This window comes from Rutilus rutilus, assembly GCF_951802725.1.
Source record: "Rutilus rutilus genome assembly, chromosome: 18".
NCBI classification, from domain to species: Eukaryota; Metazoa; Chordata; class Actinopteri; order Cypriniformes; family Leuciscidae; genus Rutilus; species Rutilus rutilus.
Genome location: NC_140231.1, coordinates 5,988,707 through 6,014,809, shown reverse-complemented (window position 1 = coordinate 6,014,809; position 26,103 = coordinate 5,988,707). Strand labels below are relative to the sequence as shown.

At 44.5% G+C, this 26,103-nt stretch overlaps 1 protein-coding gene across 3 annotated transcripts in view; it reads right to left on the bottom strand.

Moving 5' to 3' along the window:
* Positions 1–26,103, bottom strand: part of rad50 (RAD50 homolog, double strand break repair protein) — a 53,517-nt gene that overhangs the window by 10,137 nt on the left and 17,277 nt on the right. For all 3 annotated transcript variants that reach the window (XM_084387580.1, XM_084387581.1, XM_084387579.1), the window contains exons 14-20: positions 18,723–18,960; positions 17,521–17,710; positions 14,497–14,623; positions 11,550–11,743; positions 9,884–9,994; positions 9,616–9,708; positions 9,406–9,519 (exon numbers count right to left, since the gene is read on the bottom strand). In XM_084387580.1, coding sequence (XP_084243706.1) covers positions 9,406–9,519; positions 9,616–9,708; positions 9,884–9,994; positions 11,550–11,743; positions 14,497–14,623; positions 17,521–17,710; positions 18,723–18,960 — 1,067 coding nt within the window. The remainder of the gene's footprint in view (positions 1–9,405; positions 9,520–9,615; positions 9,709–9,883; positions 9,995–11,549; positions 11,744–14,496; positions 14,624–17,520; positions 17,711–18,722; positions 18,961–26,103) is intronic.

The following is a 26,103-nucleotide window of genomic DNA, read 5'->3' as shown; positions in this document are numbered from 1 at the left end:
GTAGAGAATGTGTTACACACTGAAATTTATCGTAAAGAAACGGATCGTAACTCTTTTCTGCATTTCCAGAGTTTCCATCCACCTGCTCTCAAACGCAGTTTGCCCTACAGTCAACTATTAAGAGTACGCCGTATTTGTGATGATGATGAGGTGTTTGAGCGACAAGCGAATGAATTATGTCAAAGATTTATTGACAGGGGATACACATATAATTTAGTACGTGACTGTTTGGAGCGCACACGCAGCATCCAACGTACTGATCTGTTGACCAAACGGACCGATCAGAATAACGCTAACACTACAGTGACATGTGTATCCACTTATGGTCAGATCTTAAAGAATATTGTGCATCGCCATTGGCACATTCTAAGCAGTGACCCGAACTTGGGCGACACGTTCCAAGATCCGCCGCGCAGCTGCTATAAACGTGCACCCAACCTCAGAGATCAGCTAGTGCGCTCGCATCTTCCTGCGCCAACTCACTCGCCTTTTCCCTTTAGAATACCACACGGGAATTTCAAATGTTTGAATTGTGCTGCTTGTAATTTTATGATCACAGAAAATTCCTTCACACATCCAAAAACAGGCAGGGTGTATAAAATAAAGGGCAGAATCACATGTCTATCAACTTTTATTGTGTATCTACTAACGTGTCCTTGTGGTTTATTTTATGTGGGCAAAACAAAGCGACAATTGAAAACCCGAATTTTCGAACACAAATGTGCCATCAGAAAGAATGACGATAAATCATCAGTTGCAAGACATTTTAATTCTGTGGGACATAATGCCAACATGCTCAAATTTATGGGCTTGGAGCTGGTCAATCGGCCTCCAAGAGGTGGAGACCATGAGAACCTCCTCTTGCAGCGAGAGGCTTGGCATATTTTTAATTTGAACACCTGCATCCCGCACGGGATGAATGAAGATCTGACACTAAGCTGCTTCTTATAAATGCAGGTTAATACCACATGTGTATTGAATGTGTTAAAATTCTTTATGTATTATGAGTATTATATTGCAGTATATAGTGATACCATTGGTCCCGGTATCACTTTAATATTATTATTTGATGATGATGACGATGATGGGTGTGTCAATGACAATGGGTGTGGGTATTTAAGATTGGTCACAAGCTTTCCTGATTGCACACTGAAGAAGGCACACGCCGAAACGCGTTTGTGCAAAATAAACGTTTTATATGCATAGTGCGGCCTCTTTACTTTGTTTCATATGTGTTATATAAGGCCAGCACTCTGAAAATCTAAAAAAACATAGAGTGAAGCCTGCTCCCAACCCTATCACCTTCTTTCATTAAACAAATATTTAAAATATAGGCTACTGTCTTTATGTTGTTTCTACATTAATTTGGAGAATAAATATGAAATTATTACAAATAAAAAATATATTTAAAAAAAAATTTACGTAAGGTACGATTAATCCAGTAAATGAACGCACTTATATATACAGTACTGTACAACTGTACAAAAGTCTTAGGCACTTTAGTATTTTCACCCCCCAACAATTTATTTAAGCCAGTTATTTATATATTTTGCTGTAGTGTGTCAGTAGGAAATATCCGTTTACATTTCTAAACATTCCTTTTGCCATTAATTGTAATAATCCAGTGAGATTTTTAAATGCACAAGGAGTCTGATAACAGCCGGTGCTCCACACGGAGATCTGCTCTCACCATCATCAAGTCCAGCTGTGATTACATGAATGCAACTTTTAATGACTTCTGCAGTCTCAAAATTATTCAACCACCTGAGTAGAATCCCTCACAACAACACAAATCTGCAAAACAGGTGTTGTCTCAAGCACACCTGATGCAACTAATCAAAGGCTTCATTAGTTGCACCAGGTGTGCTTGAGCTAGAACACATGAAATATCTGAACTGGCTGGGTTTGTTGAGTGTCACGCAGTGTTGTAGTCGAGTCACCAACTGTCGAGTCCGAGTCGAGTCTCGAGTCCGCAGTGTTCGAGTCCAAGTCCAAGTCCGAGTCACCAAAGAAGAGTCCGAGTCGAGTCACCATTACCTGAGTTCGAGTCCGAGTCGAGTCTCGAGTCCCCAGTGTTCGAGTCCGAGTCGAGTCATCAAGGTTGAGTCTGTGTTATATTTCAAGACTGCCTACATTTCTCCACTCTGGCACCTTTAAAGAGCTGATATAATTGTAAAAGAGGGTCTACATTAAACAAAAATGACACCACTATGTTAACAAATAAAACTTTTGATTTCAATAATGTAGGCTAGTAGCCTAAATGTTGAAATAAACTTTAACAATGCTGTAGAAGTGCAGTTTATTAATAGTAAATGTTACCTAATGTAGTTAACTAGAGTTTAATAAATGGAACATTACTGTAAAGTGTTACGGATTTCATTGTCGTGAGTTCATTGTTGGACAGATGGACAGTTTTTTTTAACCATTCAATTAAAGTGAGTCAGTTTAAAGGTGTCATTAGTTCGCGAATCGTACATGTCATTAATGGACGTGTAGCCTGCGGCACGCGTTGTGTGATTATCTCGGCAGTTTAGGACATCGCACAAGATTTGTGTCTACACAGAAAACATTTCATCACTGGATAGGTTTTTTTCATTTATTGAAATTGTGGTTTATGTCAGCTGAATGTGCAGAACGCTTTTCAGAGAAGATAAGGCAAACGTTTTTTTTTTGTTTTTTTTTGAACAATTCACACCCCACGGTAATTCAGGAGAAAAAAAAATCTCCGAATGCTCCAAATGAAACTTCGTTCTTTCGACCTTTTACTATCGTGTCAATTGATTTTTATTAATATGCGGGAGGGAGAGAGAGCGAGGCAGCGCTCGTGTTGTTTGAAGACGGTGAGCGGCCGGGGCTTTCTCTCTGCTCGTTCTTATATGCGGGAAAAAAGAGATCCCGGCCAGTCTTGGAGCCCGAAACAGGAAAAGTGTAACATCTTATATCAAATTTGTATAACCTATTTGGTCAGAAACTTCTTCCAACGTCATTCATTTGATGAATGCTCAAGTCCGATTTTATATATCCTCGAGTCTGAGTCTAAGCACGAGTCATCAGTCGGCGAGTCCAAGTCAAGTCACGAGTCAAGAGAATAGAGTCTCGAGTCAGACTCGAGTCCAGAGAATAGGGACTCGAGTACTCCATCACTGGTGTCACGTTTGATTGCATGTTAGAAATATGCCTAAGTCAAAAGAATGGTCCAAAAAGTTAGAGAAGATATCATCGCATTCACAAACAAGGAACAGGATACAAAAAGATAGCGAAGGCACTAAATGTTCCTAGAGACACCGCTGGAAGCATAGTTTGCAAGTTAAAAGTTAAAGGAACAGTGCTTACACTACCTAGACAGGGCAGAAAAAGGAAGCTATCAACGGCTGCAACCAAATGTCTGAGAAGGCAAGTTTAAGAAAAACCCTTGAGTGACCGCAAAAGACCTGCAGCAAGACCTGCAGCAAGACTTGGTGGCAACAGGCACTGAGGTTTCAGCTTGCACAGTAAGGTACGTACTAAACGGATGCGGTTTTAATGCCAGAACTCCAAGACGTACAAAACTACCAACCCAAAAGCACAAGAAAAGTCAGCTCAAAATCATATAAATAAGCCAGAGAGGTTCTGTGGAGCGATGAAACAAAACGTACTCGGTTACCTAATGTAACCTCGGTTCTCTCTAGAAGAGGGAACGAGTATTGCATAAGTTGCTTACGCTACGGGAAAGTCATCTTTTCTCGTTGGCTGCCGCGCGGCAACTGCAGCAGCCAACCACTGAGCCCCGCGTGACATCACGCCCAATTGAGACGTCAGAGCCCGCCAGAATGGGCGTGGCTTTAGTGTATATAAGGACGGGCTCGAGTGCTGCTTCCCTGGTTTTCATTCGACTGAGCGAAATCAGCTCGAGGCGCGAGCACGGCAGGTTACACAATACTCGTTCCCTCTTCTAGAGAGAACCGAGGTTACATTAGGTAACCGAGTACGTTCTCTTACGAGAGGTTCTCTCGTATTGCGTAAGTTGCTTACGCTACGGGAACCCCTTGTCAACGCCCGTGCGCGCCTAGCATCCACTATATGAGTCCCAGGGGAGCCCGGGGAACATAAAGAGTGGGAATCAGGTGGCCAGCAACGCGGGCCAACACATGTACATAAGCACACTGTAGGGGAATACAGATCGGCGCTGCCGGTCTATTATAAGAACATCAACCCTAATAGTGCAGCTCAACCAGGAGAGCTATGTCACGTGAGAGTAGACTGCGCACAGACACTGTGGGCAGAGCATACATCCCGTTAGACTGACAAAACTTTAGCCTGCAAGGCGGGAACTTCCAGGTTATAGAACCTGACAAATGTAGAGGGGGAGGCCCAGACTGCTGCCATACAAATGTCATGAATAGAAATCCCGCTGGACCAAGCCCACGACGAGGCCATGCCTCTAGTGGAATGAGCCCTGATGCCCAACGGGCACTGCAGGTGTTTAGAAGCGTATACTGCTGCGATAGCATCCACTATCCATCTGGACAGGCTATGTTTCGAGGCGGCGAGACCCTTGGTGCGTCCACCAAACGAAACAAAGAGCGCCTGAAGGCGGCGGAGCGCGTAATGTAAACTCTCAGCGCACTGACAGGGCATAGGAGTTTAACATCGCCCTCGCTACCGGATGCTGGCAGAGCCAATAGGGAGATAACCTGCGCTCTGAAGGGAGTGCCAATCAACTTGGGGACATAGCCATGTCTTGGTCTGAGGATGACTTTAGAGTCATTCGGTCCAAACTCGAGACACGCGGCGCTGACAGACAGCGCGTGTAAATCCCCCACGCGTTTGACTGATGACATAGCTATCAGAAACGCGGTTTTGAGTGACAGATATTTCAGATCCACGGAGTCTAATGGTTCAAAGGGATGCGTCTTCAGGGCCTCTAGGACCAAAGACAGATCCCAAATAGGAACCGATGGGGGCCGCGGGGGATTCATCCTCCTGGCTCCTCTGAGGAAGCGGATGATGAGCTCGTTCCTTCCTATTGACTGGCCGCGCGTTGGCATAGCCAACGCTGCTATAGCCGCCACATACACTTTGAGCGTGGAGGGGGACCTGCCCTTGTCCAACAGCTCCTGAAGGAAGCAGAGCACCCACGAAACCCCACACGTACGTGGGTCTAGTCGGTGCACCATAAGGAGAACACAGACCATTTAGACGCATATAGCCTTCTCGTAGAAGGAGCTCTAGACTGCGTGATCGTGTTCACGACCCCTTCTGGCAAAGCAACGGGTATTCGTTGATTATCCATGCATGCAGAGACCAGCGCTCTGGGTGGGGATGCCAGATTGAGCCGCCGGCCTGAGAGAGCAGATCTCTTCTCGCCGGGATCGGCCATGGGGCTACCTGTGACAGCCGCATCAGCTCTGGGAACCAAGTCTGATTCTCCCATCGCAGGGCTATGAGGAGCACCGAGTGGCGCGCTTCCCTGATTCTCTTGATTACCTGTGGTAACAGCGAGATCGGAGGGAAAGCATACAGTGGGAGGCTGGGCCAGGTTTGGGCCAGCGCGTCCTCGTTCTTTGAAAAGAACTTTGGGTAGTGAGCGTTGTCTTTTGACGCGAAAAGGTCGACCTCCGCCCTGCCGAATAGGCGCCATAGTAGCTGGACTGTCTGAGGATGCAGGGACCATTCTCCCGGGGGAATGTTGTCCCTGAACAGTCTGTCTGGGCCATTGTTCAGGTGGCCCGGCACATGCGCGGCTCTCAGGGAGCATAGCGAGTGCTGAACCCACACGAGGAGGCGTTTCGCAGAGATTCCTGGATCTGACACCACCCTGGCGGTTCACGTAGGACACCACAGACATGTTGTCCGATCGGACTAGAACGTGGTGGCCCCGTATGTATGGGAGGAAGCGCTTTAGCGTGTTCTCGACCGCTATCATCTCCAGACAGTTTATATGAAGGTGTTATATGAAGGTGTGTGTTGACAAACGTGCCGTCATTGCCACAGAGTCCAGTTCTATTCCCAGAAAAGAAACTGACTGACTGGGCAGTAATGAACTCTTGGTCCAGTTGACCGTGAGGCCCAGGCTTTCCAGATGGCTGAGAAGCACTGTCCTGTGAGATATAAGTTCCATCTCTAACTGTGCCAAAATCAGCCAATCGTCCAGATAGTTCAGAATTCGCAAACCCCGATTTCTCAGGGGAGCGAGAGCCGCGTCCATGCACTTCGTGAATGTACGGGGTGCTAAAGACAGGCCGAACGGAAGGACGGTGTATTGATAACTTTGACCCTCGAAGGAGAATCTCAAGAATGGCCTGTGACGGGGTGTTATCTGTATCTGAAAGTACGCGTCTTTCAGATCGAGAGAAATAAACCAGTCCCTCGGGCGAATTTGCGCGAGTATCTGTCTGGTTGTGAGCATTTTGAACGGTCTTCTCATAAGAGCTTTGTTCAAATATCTCAGGTCTAAGATAGGTCTTAGAGCTCTGTCCTTCTTGGGTACGAGGAAGTAACGGCTGTAAAAGCCTGCCTCGCTCAGAGAAGGAGGTGCCGGTTCTATGGCCCCTTTGCACAGTAGCTTCATTATTTCTGCACGAAGTAGGTGTGCTACTTCCGAATTCACTGTTGTCTCGGTCCGTACTTGAAAGCGCGGGGGACAGCGAGCGAACTGCAGCGAATAGCCCTGTTTTACTGTGCTCAGCACCCATTCTGACACCTGGAATAGCTTCCCATGCTTCTGCATGTACAGCTAAGGGCAGAATGACCTCCGGGTTTCGATTGCCGCACTTCGTGTGCTTGATAACCTGACTCAGAGGTATGAGCGCGGCGCGCACGCTCTCGGTGCTTGGATACGGCAGCTCGCTGACAGCGATGGCTGGTTGTTTTACACACGATGTCCCGGTTTTCTTGGAGGGGGAACATTTTGTGGGAAAACTGGGAAGCGCGAGCAGCGCCGGGGGTAAAGTGTTTCTCAGTAAGTGTGTGCGGGCACAGGACTTACATTTATAACATGACCGGTAAGAGGTAATTTTGGCCTTGTGACAGAGCGGGCAGTGAGTAGGTGTGGGCACAGGCTCGTGGACACATCTTCCACTTTTAGTACTCGAGCGGCATTTGCCAGCTTTATGAGAGTGGGCTCGGTGAGAGACACGGGGGTTATCGTGCTTGTGTGTAGCGGTGAACACTGAGATGTGGGCACATTTTCTACACTTAAAATGCCAGCGGCTTGAGCCGGATAACCAGATATTACACTCTTTTTGAGATTTCTCTGGGTAGCCATGAAAACGGCATTTGTGTGCAGGCGAGCGGGTCATTTTACCGGCTCGTTGGCTGCCAAATACACTTCCAATTACACTTCCCTTAAGGGGACTGACAAAGCGGGGTATTTTGACGGTGGTCCGGCCGCAGCGGGACTTAACCGCCTCTTCCTCCCTGCAGCAGCTAGAAGGACTTTCCGTGCTCTGGCCTCTGCGCGATCTTGGGCCGGGGTCTGTGGCGGTCTGTGACGGCTGGCTGAGCGCGATCTAGGGCGGCCGCCCTGTCGTCGTTGCGAAGACGGAGGCTGTGCTGGACACTGGTTAGAGCTTTGCGCAGGAGGCTGATCTCGAGAGCGGCCTGCAGCAGAGCTAGAGCGTCGAGGTAGAAAAAGGTTCATTGCCTGCGTGGTCTTTTGCACCTCCGAGAAGCGGTCAACGATCCCGTTTACCACTGGGCCGAAGAGGCCGGTGGGGGAGAGCGGCGCGTTGAGAAATGTGGCACGCTCAGATTCCCTTATGTCGGCGAGCGTCAACCAGAGGTGCCTCTCTGTGACGGTGAGCGACGACATGCACCTTCCAATCGCCTGGGCCGCAGACTTAGTAGCGCGGAAGGAGAGATCCGTCGCGCTTCTCAAATCTGTGATGGCGGCCGGGTCCAGGCCCTTTTCGTCTATCTCGCGGAGGAGATCGGCCAGGAGGATCTGCAGGACTGCCATTGAGTGTAGTGCGGACGCAGCCTGTCCGGCGGCAGAGAAAGCGCGGCCGACAAGAGCTGACGTCGTTCTACATGCCTTAGACGGGAGGGCAGCCTTTGAACGCCATCCCGCAGAGGGCGGACAAAGGTGCGCTGCTACCGCCTCCTCCACTGGGGGGATAGTGTTGTACCCCTTCTCGGCGGAGTGAGAGGATATTGTCGCCGGATAGTGTGGCAGGCACGGATGGCTGAAGGTGGCGAAGACGGCCGGCTTCTTCAGACGCTTTCCTCTGCTTGCTAGTCGCTTGTTTCCACGGCGGCGGCTTCTTCTCAGGATTCAGGATGCGTAGAGCTTCGCTGAAGAGAATGAAAATCAGGGAAGCAGCACCCGAGCCCGTCCTTATATACACTAAAGCCACGGCCATTCTGGCGGGCTCTGACGTGTAAGGGCGCACACGTGGGTGGCTGCTGCAGTTGCCGCGCGGCAGCCAATGAGCGCGCTAGACAGCCACTCTAGGTCTGCTAGCTGCTGCACTGCGTTGACAATAAATACAAAAATTAAGGATAATTTTCTGGCTTCACATCTTCACATCAAGATGACTTTCCCGTAGCGTAAGCAACTTACGCAATACGAGAGAACCTCTCGTAAGAGAACTGGAACTTTTCGGCCCTATGGATCAGCGGTATGTCTGGAGGAACAAGAATGAAGCATTTGCTGAAAAAAAAAAAACACTCTGCCAACAGTTCAGCATGGTGAGGCTCGGTGATGCTCTGCGACTGCTTTGCACCCTCTAAAACTGGAAACCTGCAGCATGTGGAAGGCAAGATGGATTCATAAAAGTATCAGGAAATCCTAGTGAGGAAGCTGAAGCTTGGGCATCATTGGACCTTCCAACAGGAAAATTATCCCGGGAATATCTAAAATTCCACCAAGGCTTGTTTGCAGAAGAAGTCCTGGAAGATTCTACGGTGGCCTCACAGTCACCTGACTTCCATAGAAAATATCTGGTGGGATTTGAAGAAGACAGTTGCAGCACGCAAACCCAAGAATATTACTGAAACATATTCTAATATTCAGAATTAATGAATATTATGGGGGTAATATTGCTCATGAGGAATGGGCTAAGATTCCTCAGAAACGCTGCCAGAAGCTGCTGTCTGGTTAAACATCTCGTTTGCAGCAGATCAAACAGCATAAGGATGTTCTACTAAGTAATAAAGATGCTTGCCATTAAAGGGGCTGAATAATTTTGAGACTGCAGAAGTCATTAAAAGTTGCATTTTCAGTTGAATTTGGGGAAACCACTTGAAACACTTGTTTCAATAACCTTTAAAAAACTTTTTTTTGATTTGTTCATTGCAAACAGCTGAAAGTCTGTAAATTTTGCCAATAAATCTGATTTGCAATGGGGGTTGAATAATTTAGATTACAACTGTATATATAGGCCTATGCAACAACAAAAGCAAAAACACAAAGCTTTGCTTGACCTTCTGAGTGTCAATATCTTGTCGGATGTTGCCCATGTCTTTATTGGTCTTCTCTCGCTGTTTTTCAGCCTCGTGTAGTTGTTTGTCCACCTCTTGTAGCTCAGTTTCTTTTTGCTAAATAAGAAAAAGTAAAAAAGAAAATAAATGAGAAAACTTTCTTGCATTTATTAGGAAACGAGAGCTAAGAGATTGCACATTATTTTGTCGTACCTCTTTGTAGCTGTCTTTGCCCTCTTCAATGTACTTGGTGATCTCTCTTTCAAGGAGGGTCAAGTTTTTAACTTTTTCCTTGAGTGAATTTATCTAAAAGAAAGTATAAAGCTTTAGTCAACTCTGATGATAAGCAATGACTTTGTCTTGCATTAAAGTAAAAATCCACAACCTTTCATGTAATACATTGTGGTGAATAATTTCACAGTAAACATAAATAAGTCACATAAAACCTAAAACACAAATGCAAAAACAAATTAACCAACACCTTTTCTTGCCCTTCTTCCCGTTTCTGCATCCTGCGCTTTGCAATGTCCTGTTTCTCCAGCTGGAGCTTCTCCAGAGTTGCAGCTAGAGGAGACATCTGCTCCTTTGCATCCTAATAAACACAAATCATGACACACCAGTAAAAATATGATTACATCATCGTTCAAAAGTCTGGGGTCTGTAAGATTTTGTTTTTGAAAGAATTATCTTATGCTCACCACAGCTGCATTTACTTGATCAAAATACAGTAAAAATAACGGTTTTCTATTTTAATATAAATTATATATATATATATATATATATATATATATATATGGCAAAGCTGAATTTTCAGCAGCCATTATACTAAAATGTATATTACTGTCATTTTTGATCAGTTTGATGCATTCTTACTGAATAAATACATAAGTAACCTATAGATGTTCCCTTTTATGGGTTCATTTAACGCTGAGTCAGGAGCTGAAGCTATGGGAACAGTAAACCACAGCACTACACTACGAGGTAACTGCTGGTTTATCAGTCTGTGATTGCATAAACACAAAACACTGAAAAACGTATCCTACCCTTTCTGAAGGTTTAGTCTCAACTCAAGCCCCCGCAAAAAACTAAACAAAACTGGTAAAATCCAACCTGAGGAAATTCCTGTGCCTCTGGACAATTTGAATACAAAAATACTCATCCTTCAGATAGATCGTAACAAACCAATCTGAGGTTTGAATCTGAGGAACAAGTGTGCCTTCAAGCACCTACATCTCAGAGACAGTTTTAGAGATAGTGGTGAACTCTCAAGCATCCGAGTTTGTGATTGATATACCCTGATGGAGATCCTAGAAGAAAGGCAAAGGCCTACGGGGCAGATATGCTTTAGGTGGCCTAGAATCGGTTTGATTCTCCAAACCGAAATATATTGCACCACGAGTTAACAGATCTGCACACAAATCATCATGTGCAAACTCATCCGGAGAGGCTTTCAGCATGCAATTTAGAGAGCGATAGGGAAAGCATGACACAGAAATTCATTGGTTCACTCTCCATAGCCTCCACTCTCCACTAACTCAACAATCGGATCCCTAAGCTTTAGGTCATGCAGCACTTCAGCAATAGCAGAACTAGTTAGCAGAACTAGTTAGAGGGGGATGTCCAATCATTGTTTCCTCAACAAAAAAAACAAAAAACAAAAACAAAAAAACAAGCACTTTCATTTTAAAATTCTTGCAGTGCTGACAAGTCATTAAAGGCGGCTTGAGCATGATGATAGCCCAAGCACTTATGCGAGTCCTCGCTCGTAATAAAAAAAATGACACAGAGCCACATACTTACGAAATGCCATTGTGTTCACCCAGAGGATAATAATCTACGTGATGAAGACCACCAAACACAATGAATCCATTCAAATCAGAAGAAACACACTACATGGCTCAGATTTCTGAAGAGCAGAAATCTGAGGAGTGATGCCATGATCACATCCTTTTAAAGCACTGGTGACACATGCCTTAGTGACCGGTGCAAGCACAATCAGCCAATGAATTGGTGTGATTCTATACAGGTTTCAGACAATCGTCATACCTGGAGGGTGTTTTCGATAATGTCAGCTAATGACGCTGCATCGAGGGGAACTTTTTTCATTATGAATGAAAGGCACATTAAAGTGGAGAGGCGCTTCTCACTCGAATGTCTCGTTGGAGCGTCTGGATTTCAGTGGAGAACTCCACACACTGCTCCTCCAACTGTTGACGCTTCTGCATGTTGCTGGAGATCAGGAGTTTTTCTCCACGAATCTCGTTTACGCTGCTTTTCAAGGCCTGGATCTGCTCCTGCTGGTCCTGGATCAGTTTCCTTTTCAGCTCGATCTTACTGCAGGCTAAACACGAGGAGCATCACATGGAGACACAGTGATAAACAGGGTCAGATACAGTAGGTGTTAGAACTTATTTTACCAGTATTTGGATATTTGACATAAAATACTTTGTTGACATTTGCTATGGTGTGACATGATACATTTAAAATTAATTTCAACAGTTTCTTTTATATTATATTATTATATTACATTAATGCATTCAGACTTTCAAAATAAACTGAGGACATTTGATTATTTATCATGACATCAACAGCAAATAACTACTTAAAACATTAAGGCATAGATTAAGCCAGGATTAGGCCTTAGATATATTAGGACATTGAAGTAGCTTTTATAAACATGCCTTAGAAAAAAACATTACTGGTGTGAATTTTGAGAAAAACAATGGTACTGATATATTTTAAGATTATTTTTATCTTATATTATCTTATTATATTATCTTCTATTATTATCTTACTATCTAAAAATTTATTTATCTATAGAGAGTGCTGACAATGGTAATTGTTACATAGGAGAAAAGATAGAAATAAAAATAAAAATTGACTAATACAATGTTGGCAGTATGATGGTAGTGAGGAGGAGTGGTGGTGATGGTAATGAAGATGGTAATAAATAATAAATGGTTACTTTGCTTATGCATATACACACACACACACACACACACACACACACACACACACACACACGCACGCACACACACACACACACACACACACACACTCACACCCCTATACATTTACACACTTTTATTTCACTTCTGGAATTCTGGAATTACTAGATTGTTCGTTACTACACTATTTTGGCCTGTATGTCTGTCTGTTAAATAAAAAATAAATAAAAAAAAACAACACTTAGCAAAAAAAAAAAAAAGAAGATATATGTCAGTGCAAGTTGCTTTCAGTTAAAACAGCTCAAACATGAATTTTAGTCTGGGACTAGGCTTAAGCCTTGTCATTAGAACAGGGCATTTTGGTGGGTTGCACCAATAATGATTAAATTAAAGGTATAGCAGAGGATTTTTTACTTCCGGGTGGATCACCTATACTATTGGTCCTCCTAATTGTCAATCATTCTGGTGAATCAATCAAACTTATTCAAAAAGTGGAGAGGGCGGGTCTTATCTAAAATTCGGAAAGATCCTCAGCTATACCTTTAACAAAAGTTTAAAGCTAATAAAGGATTCGCTGATCTGGGTTTTATTTTAAATCGAGTTGTGTTGCACCACTCAATTTTACACACAGATTAACAAATCAGGAATTCAAATTCTAACCTATGATTAAAACCTTCATTTGCGATTTAATTTAATTGTCTGATGTATTTGGCATTGTAAAACAGCTAATTAACAGCAACAATGTTAATATTCCATTTCCTTTTTTATTGACTACCAGTAACTCTCTCTCTGACATAAGTATGTATTGCCGATAAAGGAAATAAACTTGTAAAAAGTCAACTATCTTTATAAACTACTGTGTAGAGAGACAGATAGAATAAAGCAGGCAATGAAAACATTGCGGCAGTGGAAACAGATTTTATAAGCATGGAAATATATTATAGTATCAATTAATGGAGTAATATGGCAGCATAACTTATGAAAAAAGAACGGAGATACGAAAAAACAACTGGCATGACTTGTGGAGTACCTACCTCACCTCATCAGAGCTGCCGTTATACATATGAAAATATGCCTCTCCTCTATTCTTTATCCGAGGTGCACCGAGATCAGTGACGGATCGAGCTGATGGGCGACAATGACCCTCACACTCTACCCGAACATCTCTCTAAGACCTGACGCCACAGCCACTGTTTCTATCTTTGTTTAGTCAGCCACATATTTTAATTTGACGTTTTTTATTTTATTTTATTATTGTAGGTGCATTTAAACCTCACCTGTAAGTTTAAAGATTATCCCTAACTGAGATTTAAATCAGAGTTTAAAGTAATGGAGCAACAAGATTAAAGTTAATCCATCTTAAATGTAAAATAAAACTAGGATCAAAATGATAGATTAAATGAAAGCTTGCTTATTTTTCCTAAGAAGTGAAAGTGATTAAAAGTATAGAAAAAAAAGACCTTTTACTATCTATCTATCTATCTATCTATCTATCTATCTATCTATCTATCTATCTATCTATCTATCTATCTGTCTATCTGTCTTTCTGTGTTGGTTGTTCTGCCTATCTGTTGATACAGTACCCAGGATATACAATTTCCCTTCTAAATTTATATAAATATAAAATAAGAATATCAAAGAACAAGTGACAAATGTTTAAATTAAAGTACATGACCATACAAAAGATTGGGGTCAGTAAATTGACAGTAAAGATATTTATTATGTTACAAAAGATTCCGTAAAAAAAAAAATTCTTTTGAACTTTCTATCCATAAAGACTCCTAAAAAAAGTATTATGGTCTCCACAAAAATATTAAGCAGCACAACTGTTTTAAACAGTACCAAATGAACCGAAGGATCATGTGACACTGAAGACTGGAGTAATGATGCTGAAAATTCAGCCTTGCCATCACTGGAATAAATTACACTACTATTTTGTATATATTACAGAAAACATTTTAAATTGTAATAATTTTCCACATGTTTTTACTGTATTTTTGATCAAATAAATGCAGCCTTGGTGAGCAGAAGAGACTTCTTTCAAAAACTTCTTTCAAAAACAGACCCCAAACTTTTGAACAAGAGTGTACATTCACATGAGATTCACAAAAAGTGTTTTGTATTCTACATAAAGAGCTGAACGTACTGGTGTCCAGGCGGTGTTGGGTCTCTTGTTTCTCCTGGCTGACCTGCGTCATGGTTCGGCTGAGGTCAACTCCCTGAAGCTTGGCTGCATGCTGAGCGATCTTTCTCTCCACATCCTTCAGGTCAAGCTACATATGACAGGAAACATTCTGATTACCCACAGTTCAATAAAAAATACTGCTTGGTAAGTTGTGCCACATCCATTACTATTGCGTCCAAGTCCAATGTCTGGCCAACTAAGATTTCTATGGAGATAAAGGTTAAGATCGTGATTTTTTTCAGTAGTACAGCACACCATGAGTGTATAATTAGCACAGTTTGTTTGCTTTTGGGATCCAAAGGAGCATATGTCATATAATGTATGACATCAGACTTAAAGGGATAGTTCCAGGGCTTGACATTAACACCCGCCAACCCGCCAAATGCGGGTGGATTTTGCTCGTGGCGGGTAACATAGTCACTCCAACTAGCCACTTTGGCGGGTTGAATAATTGTAGTCTTTTCAAAAGGAATAAGTGTGACACTACAACTCCCATGAGTATTAGGGCTGTCAACGAATATTCTAAATTCGAATATTTATTCGAATAGTTTTAAAAAAACAGAATTTCGAAGGTGAAAATGAATATTCGAATGTGGAAAAGCGCGGAGGCGCGGCTGTCTACTTTGCGAGTTGGCGCGCTGCCTGAGGGTTCAGGGACAGGTAACAGGAAGAAGCATTAACGTTAAACAGAAACATTACTAAAGTGTAGGCTACTGTACTGACTGAATAGATATTGCATGAATAAGGTAGGTTAGATACAGCAGTTTCATGCACTGCAGGCTTCCACTGGTTTGATTATTTACCGTTTCATGTCAAGGAAAAGTTCCATGTTTACCACAGCACAGCACAGCTCGCTTGATTCTATATACTGTAAAACTTCAATTAATGTTAATAATATTTGTTTCAATCACTGAATGAAGCCTGCTATATAAGAGTTGCGACCAATTGCTTGCACAAAACTCTTGATCAGCACTCAACATTTGCTTATTGTTGTTGTTCATTTAAACCGTTATGCGCAGAGAGTGTGACGCCTCATTCGCACCGCAAAACCTCCAGACGCGCGTAAACGCGTCTTTACATTGACTTAACATTGAAATCACTCGCGCCAGACGCTCTATTCGCGTTTGGTGTGAATGCAGGGTGAGGGCGAGAGAGTAAAAAGAGTGCCTGCGAGTGCGAGTGAGCGAGCGAGCGAGAGTGAGGTCTGCGGTCTTGGCCATTAGTTGATTTACTTGTTTTTGTGTAGGTAATACGTTGTCAAATATGTTTAAACTTAAATAAACTACCTATACAAGTAGTTATGTCTCTTTGTATTAATTTGTCCTGTTATTGACGTAATGCGCAACCAGATGTTCGAATAGTTGTGTGTTTTTTTTAGAGGGAATATTCGAATGTCATTTTTGAGCAATTTTGACAGCCCTAATGAGTATTACATGCACATAGTGTTGCCTTGCGCTTGCACGCTAGTGACCAACAACACAGAAACAAAGAGACAGCTAGCTGCCCTGCTGGAGTTACATCGTATGCCGGTGGAGCTATGTGGCGCGACATATAATACATAATACATGGTTTTATTTAAAAAAAAGGTGCTTTACACACAACCTTATCAGAGCTAATGGTAATGACCTGTATTGTTATATATTTATGTAGTCTTGATTTGGGTGTGTACAGTGGTTTTACATTTAAAAGGGTTGTAAATCTAGTTCAAGTAAATTTTAGCACGCCATAGTCAACTTTTATCAGGTAATTTCACAACAACAAAAATGTGGCTAGTAAAAATGCTGTGTGGCTAGTAACTTTGGAAAACCACTAGCCACATTGGCTAGTGAGCAAAAAAGTTAATGTCAAGCCCTGGATAGTTCACTTTGAAATTAAATTTTGGTATGTTTTAGCTTACGTATGTTTAAGGGCATTCAAGATGTAGGTGTCTGTTTCCGCAGTAGTTTCAATTTTGATATTTTTAGGTCAAACCGTTCTTGTCTGTCAGTCATATAATGCAGGTCTATGGTCACCACCTCAAAGAGCATGCACTGAGAAGTCCAAATTAAACAATTCCCCATCGTAAGTACACATTGATGGCCTAAGACACGAAACGAGCGGTTTGTGTGAGAAAAGGAACAGTATTTATATCGTTTTTACCTCTACACAACCACGTCCAAGTGATCTGAGGGCGCGCACGCTTCCTGGTGTGTGACGTGTGCGCGCGTTCTGGCTTAGTCTGCGCAAGCGCCGGAAAGTGTACAAGAGGTAAAAACGATATACTGTTAATACTGTATAAATACTGTTCGTTTTCTCACACAAACCGCTCGTTTCGTGTCTTAGGCCATCAATGTGTACTTACGATGGGGAATTGTTTAATTTGGACTTCTCTGTGCATGCTCTTTGAGGTGGTGACCATAGACCTGCATTATATGACTGACAGACAAGAACGGTTTGACTTAAAAATATCAACATTGAAACTACTGCGGAAACTAAGACACCTACATCTTGGATGCCCTTGAGGTAAGCTAAAACATACCAAAATTTAATTTCAAAGTGAACTATCCCTTTAAAGGTGCAGTTACGCAAGTATAGACTAATACAAAAATAATGCCTCTCAATCACGGTTTATGGTCCACTAGAAGTGTGCAGCAGTGTTTGTGCCTACAAATACATTCTACTGCCTATATTTAAATTTTTTCTTCCTGAATTCCTGTGGAATGTGTAGCCCCCACCAATAATGATGGATGGCACAGGTGAGGACGGGACTTTATCATGTGAGTCTGAAGCTTGGCTAAGTTGTCCGGTCCGTTGCTATTGCCTTGTTAACAGCTATCTGTAATCCGTCAGAATCCTAGGCATTATAATTATGTTTTTATGATGACACGTAATTATTGTTTATTAGTGACTAGACTGATGATGACTAAACTCGCTCGCAAATTACAAGCAGTCTAACTATTAACGTTTTATTTTCTGTGTTTGGGCTGGCTGGAGATGAGCTTAGACCTGAAAGCGATCCATGAGGGAGACATCCTGCAGACAGGCCTTGGCGGTGTCTTCCTCAGACATCAGTGTGCACAGCAGTGTCTCCTGCTCCTCAGTGTCTCCTTTCAGCTTCTCAATGTCTCGATTCACACGCTGGAGTTTATTTCTGAACTCTGGCAGCTCTTTCTCCTGGAGCTCCACAATGGACTGCCTGTCAAGACAAAAAATATTCATCAATATCAATATAAGGGGATAAAATAAGTGGATGGATGGATGAACGATGGGGAATGAAGGGGTAAACAGGAGGAAGGATGGATGATGGAAGGATGGGGGAATGAAGGGATAAACAGGTGGATGATGGATGGATAGATGGATGAATGAATGAAGGGATAAACAGGTAGATGATGGATGGATAGATGGATGGAGGAATGAAGGGATAAACAGGTGGATGATGGATCGATAGACAGATGAAGGGATAAACAGCTGGATGAACGGATGGATGATGGAAGGATGGGGGAATGAAGGGATAAACAGGTGGATGATGGATGGATAGATGAAAGGATGGGGAATGAAGGGGTAAACAGGTGGATGGATGGATGCATAGATGAAGGATGGGAATGAAAGAGTAAATAGGCAGACAGATGGATGGGGAATGAAGGGGTAAACAGGAGGATGGATGGATGGAAGGATAGGGAATGAAGGGGTAAACAGGTGGATGAATAGATGGAAGGATGGGGAATGAAGGGGTAAACAGGAGGAAGGATGGACGGAAGGATAGAGGAATGAAGGGGTAAACAGGAGGAAGGATGGATGGAGGGATGGAGGAATGAAGGGGTAAACAGGTGGATGGAAGGATGGAGGAATGAAGGGGTAAACAGATGGATGGATGGAAGGATGGGGAATGAAGGGATAAACAGATGGATGGATGGATGATGGATGGATGGAAGGATGGGGAATGAAGGGGTAAACAGGAGGATGGATGGATGGATGATGGAAGGATGGGGAATGAAGGGGTAAACAGGAGGATGGCTGAATGGAAGGATGGAAGGATGGGGAATGAAGGGGTAAACAGGTGAATGATGGATGGATGCATAGATAGGTGTAGTAAAAGATGGATGTATAAACACGAAGTAAAGGATGGATAGTTAAAGTGATAAACAGATTGAGGAATGGACAGATAGATTAATAAAGTGATGACTGAATGGCCAGAAAAGTGTTATTGCCTAATGGGCTTCAGTGCCATCATTTCGTCACGCCTGCGCTCTTTCCTCTTCAGGTCCTGCTCGGTGTTCTTCAGTTTGTCTGGGACAAGCCGCAGCTTGGACTGCATGTCATTAATGACATCCTGGAGCTCGGCCTCTGAGGGGAACACACGCTGACACACGGGACAGCAGGGCTCGCCCTCCTCCGTCAGCTGACTGATGAACTGACTGTACACGGCGGTGGCACCCGCCAGCATGGCTGCCAAGAGAAGACAAAAAGATAATGAGAATCAGTGTTGGGGAGAACTCATTACAAGCAACTTGAGTTACGTAAACAGATTACTTTTTCAAATCACTAGTAAAGTAACGCATTACTTATAAAATTTCCGACAAAATATCTGAGTTACTTTTTAAAATAAGTAACGCAAGTTCCCTTTCGTGGTTACTATGAGTTACGTCGTGACGACGAATGGGGTTTCGCTTAGAAAGCCTAATATCTTCGAGAAATAAAACGAGCCAATGGCAAAGAAATGCCATGGGTCTGCGGAATTTGCATTGCGTAACTCCGCCTTACCTCGTGGGTATATAAGGAAGTACGCTGGCAACATGCAGACATGTTTTTCGCTTCGGAGCCAAGAGTTCTCTTCACTCCCACAAGCCATTCTAAATCATCTTCACTCTACGAGACGAGTGGCTCTTCAGTGTGTTGGTGCGACGGCGCGTTCCAGCGATATCGCATTGCCTGCTGCTGATCTGTGCAGTGATCTGCCGACAGTGTGTGTGTTTCTCCCTGGGCGCTTCAGCACTCTGCTGAGCTTTCCCTCTCTCTAAAAGAGCTGCACGCGGCACGTCTTTTTCAAGACGGCTCGCTCGTGTATTTTCTTGATGTGGGTGCGTGATCCATCTGCCTAACGGTCACAAGCGCTGTTTCGCGTGTTGGGCTTAATCACGCTCGGCAGCGCTCATGGATGAGTCATGTTTTCATTGCGGGAACATGACCATCGCGATGTTTATAGATCGAGACTCAATGATCTCCGTGTGGGTACAGTCCCCTCTGCCACACCCCAGTTTATCTCTTCCTCGAGAGGGGATACTTTGGCTGGTGGCCAGGGTGATCTGAGGGTTATGGTGTGGCATATAACCGACGAGTCATTCCTCGGGCCACGCCCCCCTCCACAACGCAAACCGTGGGGCTTCTGTGTGTGGCTGGTTCCTCTCGGGGACCCAGTTTTTCCATTCGGTGCTCCGGCAGATGATGTCATGTCAATCACAGCATCACAAGGCGGGCTTGATTCCTCTGGAAATGAGGATTCGACTGCGTTGCCTCCCTCGGGAGTGCCAGAGTTAGTAGAGTAAGATCCAGAGCTGACGGCCATGCTTTCCCGGGCAGCTGAAAGTGTCGGTTGGAGTGGCGCTGGCCTCCCCCAAGTGCTGTAGGCTGGACGATTGGTTCCTGGGTGCGGCGCGTGCTGCACTACCAGCACTCGCTCCCAATGCCTTTCTTCCCGGACGTGCATCAGGACACCTCCGGTTTGCAAGAGTTCCTGTGACTTATCACGGCCCGCGGGTGTCCTCCGCCCTCACTGCACTTGTTGACGCAGCGATCATGGTCTGTATGTTCTCTGCCACTATTGTGACACAGGCATGCAGTGCTGTGTGTCGTCTTTACCTTCGAGGCAGTGCTGACTCAGGAGTTCTGTCAAACCTGGCCGCCATGGAACGCTGGTCCTTCCCTGGCCAACAATGACAGAATGCGGAAACTCGACCATGCCCCCACTCAGGGACGGTATGCCTCCCATGTCCGGACTGGTCGATCCGCCACGCACACTACTGACCTCGCTCTATGGGCGACATCGGTACCTGCGTGATCTCTGGGCCAGGTGACGTCCACAAGTGTGGTCCAGGAATGGGCTCAGCCAGGTTGATGTGAGGGTGTCTGGGAACTCGTTTTCTCAGCTCCCCCATATCCCAGGCTGGGCTCTTCGGCGGTGTGGTTGAAAACTGCGCCCAACAGTTTTCAACCGCCCAGAAGTAGACTGAGGCCCTTCTGCACCGACGGCCATCCGTCCGTGCGGTCTCCTTAGTCTGCTTCCCGCCGAGGCCGCCTCCCAACCTGTCCCGCTGGGTCGAGAGAACCATCAGGCTCAGCTATGCGATTCAGTTCGCACAATCTCCTTCCCGCTTCCGGGGAGTCCGTTACACTATGGTGGGTGGCAATGCCCCTGTCATGCGTACGGAGGTCGCTTCCAGATTAGAGCTATGCGAACATGGACGGACAAAGACAGTAAAGTGCCATGGAGAAGCATAGAATCAGCTATTGTACATCACCATAGACTTCAAGATCTGCCCTTCACAGTTATAGGACGTTGCAACTCGCACCATAAATTTGGTAAGGTTATTTCATCCACTTTAGCTGCATGGAACAGTGCTGAAAAAGCAATAGGCCATTCAAAGAAATTCTCTCAGCAATCTCCTCTATGGAACAATGCTCACTTCTTATCTGATCAACAACCTTTTGTTTACCCTTTGTGGCCGTCTAAGGGGGTTTTTACTTTTTCCAATATTTTTGACGGGACTGGTTTGCGCACATTCCAGGATATCCAAGCAGAATACAGCCTACCTGGCTTTTCTTTTTTCTTGTACCTGAGGTTGCGATCTGCTATGAAAGCTTATGGCGTGCCATGGAATTCTGTTTTGACTGACCACCCAATGTTTAGCTGGATTGATCCTGTCAAAGATCCCAGAGGGGCGGTCTCAGTAACCTATAATTCTTTACTCAGTAGTGTTCATAAACCTTTAAAGATACTATCAACGTGGGATTTGGAACTTTCTTGGTTAGGATTCCATCCAGACTGGGAAACAGTGTGGTCAAACCTTGGCCTTACTTCTAAAAACCTTAGTCATGTACTTATTCATTTTAAGACTATTCATCGTTTCTACTACACACCTTACAAGCGATATCGCATGAAACTTATACCCAATCCATACTGCAGTTTCTGTAACACTGACGCCACTGGTACATTTCTACATATGTTTTGGGACTGTCCAATGATTCAACCATTATGGAAGTATGTGATTGTTATGTTACATGATCTTACAGGTCTATATTTGGATTTGGACCCCTGTTTACTATTATTGAATGATGATTCAAAGTACCAATTTTCTTTATGTGATAAAAGAGTGTTGATGGCAGGGTTCACAGCTGCAAAAAAAGCTATTTTACAGCAGTGGATAACCCCAGACACAAACCTGAAACAATTTTGGATAGTCTCATTTCATTATATAGTTTGCCTTGAGTGTACAACTGCAAAGATCAATAAGGCAAAGACAACCACTGTGAACACCTGGATGAATATAGCCTCTGCCCTTAAATAGCTTCTTTGAATACAGTCAATATGAGTTTGCTGCCAGTGTTTAAGTGTGTTTGTGTTCTGTGTGCATGTGTTTTTATTTTACTTTATTTTAATTTTATTTCTATCCTCGTCTGAATGCTCTTCCTGTATGATATGTGTTTATTGATTAAAAATAAAAAATCATAATCACACAAAAAAAAAAAGCGTACGGAGGTCGCTACCTTACTGGCGAAAGGTGCGGCCGAGATTGTCCCTCCAGCCGAAATGAAGTCCGGGTTCTACAGTCCCTACTTCATTGTACCGAAGAAATCCGGTGGGTTACGGCCAATCCTGAACCTGCGCGTCTTGAACTGATCCCTCCACAGGCTTCCGTTCAAGATGCTCATGGCCAATCACATTCTTGAATGTGTGCGGCCACAGGATTGGTTAGCAGCAATCGAACTGAAGGATGCCTACTTTCATGTCTCCTTTCTTCTCGACACAGACCTTTCCTACGGTCTACTGTGTTTACGTGAATACTCGTCTTGGCATTTTGATATATTTCTGTGTTTATTTGGCCGTTTAGGCGCGCAACCGAAGACAAAGGCTACTATGCTTGTCCGTGTTGCGCTCGGACCGCGCACACAGCATCCTGTCAGTAGAATTCAGTTCTCTTTCGCGACTTATCGCGCTTTTAATATTTATTTTCAATATAACGCACATCTTGCTCTTTTCTTTCTCATTCATTCATGTTTTGTTATTAATAACTTCAAACAGAATGGTCAACTGAAATCTGCGCGGATTATCAAAAATACAACACATTTATAGGACATAAAAGGGTCTCTGCGGCAAAAGTGAAAGTAGGTGAAATGTTTCGAAATGTCTCTTTGCACAGAAAAGCACCCGTTTCAATAAAAGGATATATTCAAGTTTATATAGCCTACTTTTACATTTTCGCATAAACAAGCTGCTGGAATCCCAGTGCAGGAGCTGTAGGTTACCACAGAAACGTGGAAAAGTGGTTCGTTGATTGCTGTGGTGACTCGTGACACTCGCGAACAGCACTGAACACGCACTTTTGCCGGTACAACTTGAATATTATTATTATTATTATTATCATAAACTTTTCATTAACTTCGGTAGGCTGTACAACAAGGGAATTGTAATGGGCTTTATGCACAGCTGCACTACTTCCTGAACTTCAGGCAGGTCCTTTGTTTCCTGTCTGCCATTATTGGACAAACTGATTAATCCAGGTGTGCCTGACCACCTGGATTAATCAGTTTGTCCAATAATGGCAGACAGGAAACAAAGGACCTGCCTGAAGTTCAGGAAGTAGTGCAGCTGTGCATAAAGCCCATTGGCTGCTTTTTCTGCAAAGAGCCAATCTCTGTTGATGTGTCTTATTTTTATTTATTTTATAGTTTGTTGGTAAAGGGTGACAGATCTTGCGAGCCACATGATTTTTGCCAAAGAGCCATGTGTGGCTCACGAGCCATAGGTTCCCGACCACTGCGCTAGAGCATCGTCTACGAGACATGCCTACGCATTGAAGTGGAACCTCTTTGTCACCTGGTGCTCTTCTCGCCGAGAAGACCCCAGAAAATGCCCGATCAGTGTCGTGCTTTCCTTCCTGCAAGAAGGGTTGGAGCGAAGGCTGTCTCCCTCTACCCTGAAAGTGTATGTTGCCGCCGTCGCCGCACATCACGATGCAGTTGAAGGTAAGTCCGTGGGAAAGCACGACCTGATCATCAGGTTCCTGAGAGGAGCGAGGAGACTGAATCCTCCTCGCCCTCCTCTTGTACCCTTTTGGGACCTCTCAGTGGTTTTAACTGCCCTGCAGAGTGCTCCCTTTGAGCCTCTGCAATCTGTGGAGCTTAAGTTCCTGTCAATGAAGACAGCGCATTCGGGGCGGCCTACTCTCACGTGGTCCTGAGACCCCGGCCTGGATATGTGCCCAAGGTTCCCACCACTCCCTTAAACGAGACCAGGTGGTGAACCTGCCAGCGCTGCCCTTGGAGGAGGCAGACCCAGCCTTGGCACTGCTCTGTCCAGTACGCGCTCTCCGTGCTTACGTAGACAGAACGCAGTGTTTCAGGACCTCAGACCAGCTTTTTGTCTGTTATGGTGGGAAGCTGAAGGGAAAGGCTCTATCCAGGCAAAGGTTGTCTCACTGGATTGTGGACGCCATTGCTTTGGCATACCAGCAGCAAGGTCAACCGTGCCCCCTTAGGGTGAAGGCCCACTCCACCCGGAGTGTGGCCTCCTCTTGGGCTCTAGCGCACGGCGCCTCGCTAACAGACATCTACAGAGCTGCAGGGTGGGCGACACCTAACACATTCGCCAGGTTCTATAACCTCCGAGTGGAGCCAGTGTCTTCTCATGTACTCGCTTCAACCAGCCGGTACTAGGACCCGCTCAAGTGTCTTCACTTGCTCGCCATTCCACTCCACGGATTGGATACGTACGATTGTTCTCCTCGGGTGCTCCTCCAGCACTATTGACGTCAAATCCAGAGTTATGCCACTGGCAGCTTTCGCGATTGGCTAGGTGCCGCCATGTGCATGTTAAATAGGAGTCCTTTGTCTGTGCTAGTCTCACAACAGGGATCTCAGACTTGCGCAGGGCACTGGAAGACAGCCGAGGTGGCGTGATTAGACTGGGAACCCCATTCGTCGTCACGATGTAACTCGTAGTGACCACGAAAGGGAACGTCTCGGTTACGTATGTAACCCTCATTCCCCGAGTAGGGAACGGAGACGTTACGTCTCCCTGCCACTTCCGCTGTACCGCTGGAACGCCGGAGTTCAGTCTCGGCTCCTCAGCGAAGAAACATATCTGCATGTTGCCAGCGTACTTCCTTCTATACCCACGAGGTAAGGCGGAGTTATGCAATGCAAATTCTGCAGACCCATGGCATTTCTTTGCCATTGGCTCGTTTTATTTCTCGAAGATGAGAGGCTTTCTAAGCGAAACCCCATTCGTCGTCACGACGTAACCGAGACGTTACTTTGTTTTCCCATTTATTGACTGACAGCTTGTCCCCATGTTGAGAGAATCATGAGTAAGTGCAGAGGCGTTGTGTGTGAGTGTGTGTGTGTGTGTGTTTGTGTGCTGTGTGAACATGATGCTTATTGTAGTTCTAGACTAAAAGTGAGCGTGCATTTACTCATCTCACTTGCACAAAAAAGGATTCAATATTTATCAAAATTAATAAAATCAGTGAAATGCAGAATCAGTATACTATGCAAACCTTCAATAACTAAATATGTTAAATAAAACTAGAGATGCACCGATTGATCGGCTGGTGACCAGAATTGGCCGATTTTCACGTGATCGGCCATGACCGGCGACCGGCCGGTCAGTCTGACATATGCCGATTTTATGCCGGCCAAATGCACTCGGTACGGTGCATATATGAGCGGTACGGTCTCATATATGGGATTTTTATTTCTGTGCCCCTGAGAGTACAGTGTGAATGTTCACACATGTTCCACATTTAGAATGTTCAGTGACGTCGCATAACTACGGTGGCCGAGAGAGCTCAACGCGCTGCAACTGAAGAAAACGCATGCAAATAGAAAAAACACCCGAAATTAAGAAAACATCTTCATCAGTTTCACAACACATGTGTGCTCCAAATACTCACAACACAACCAAATACAGAAACGCGCTGCAAAAGTTCACAACACAACCAAATACAGAAACGCGCTGCAAATAGGACACAACACAACGGAAATGTTTCCGGGGAACCCAATAACTGACGGACGGACGGCTCGCGAGTTTTACCAGAGAGACGCGGGCTCTGGCTTTACCTATGCCCTACTCTCTTAAAAGGGCAGACGGCAGAGCCCTTGAATTGGGCACTTTGGAGGGAGCGGGGCACTTGTGTGCCATTATGTTGATGAAGGGAGCAACGAAAGACAACGTTATTTCCTCATTATTTTCACCTGGGATGTTCCCATGACAACGCAGCGCGTGTCCATCAGCTGAACAGCTGTTCTTACCAGAAATATAGTATTAATGCTGTTAACATAACTGTTGCAAATAAATATACATTGTATACAACA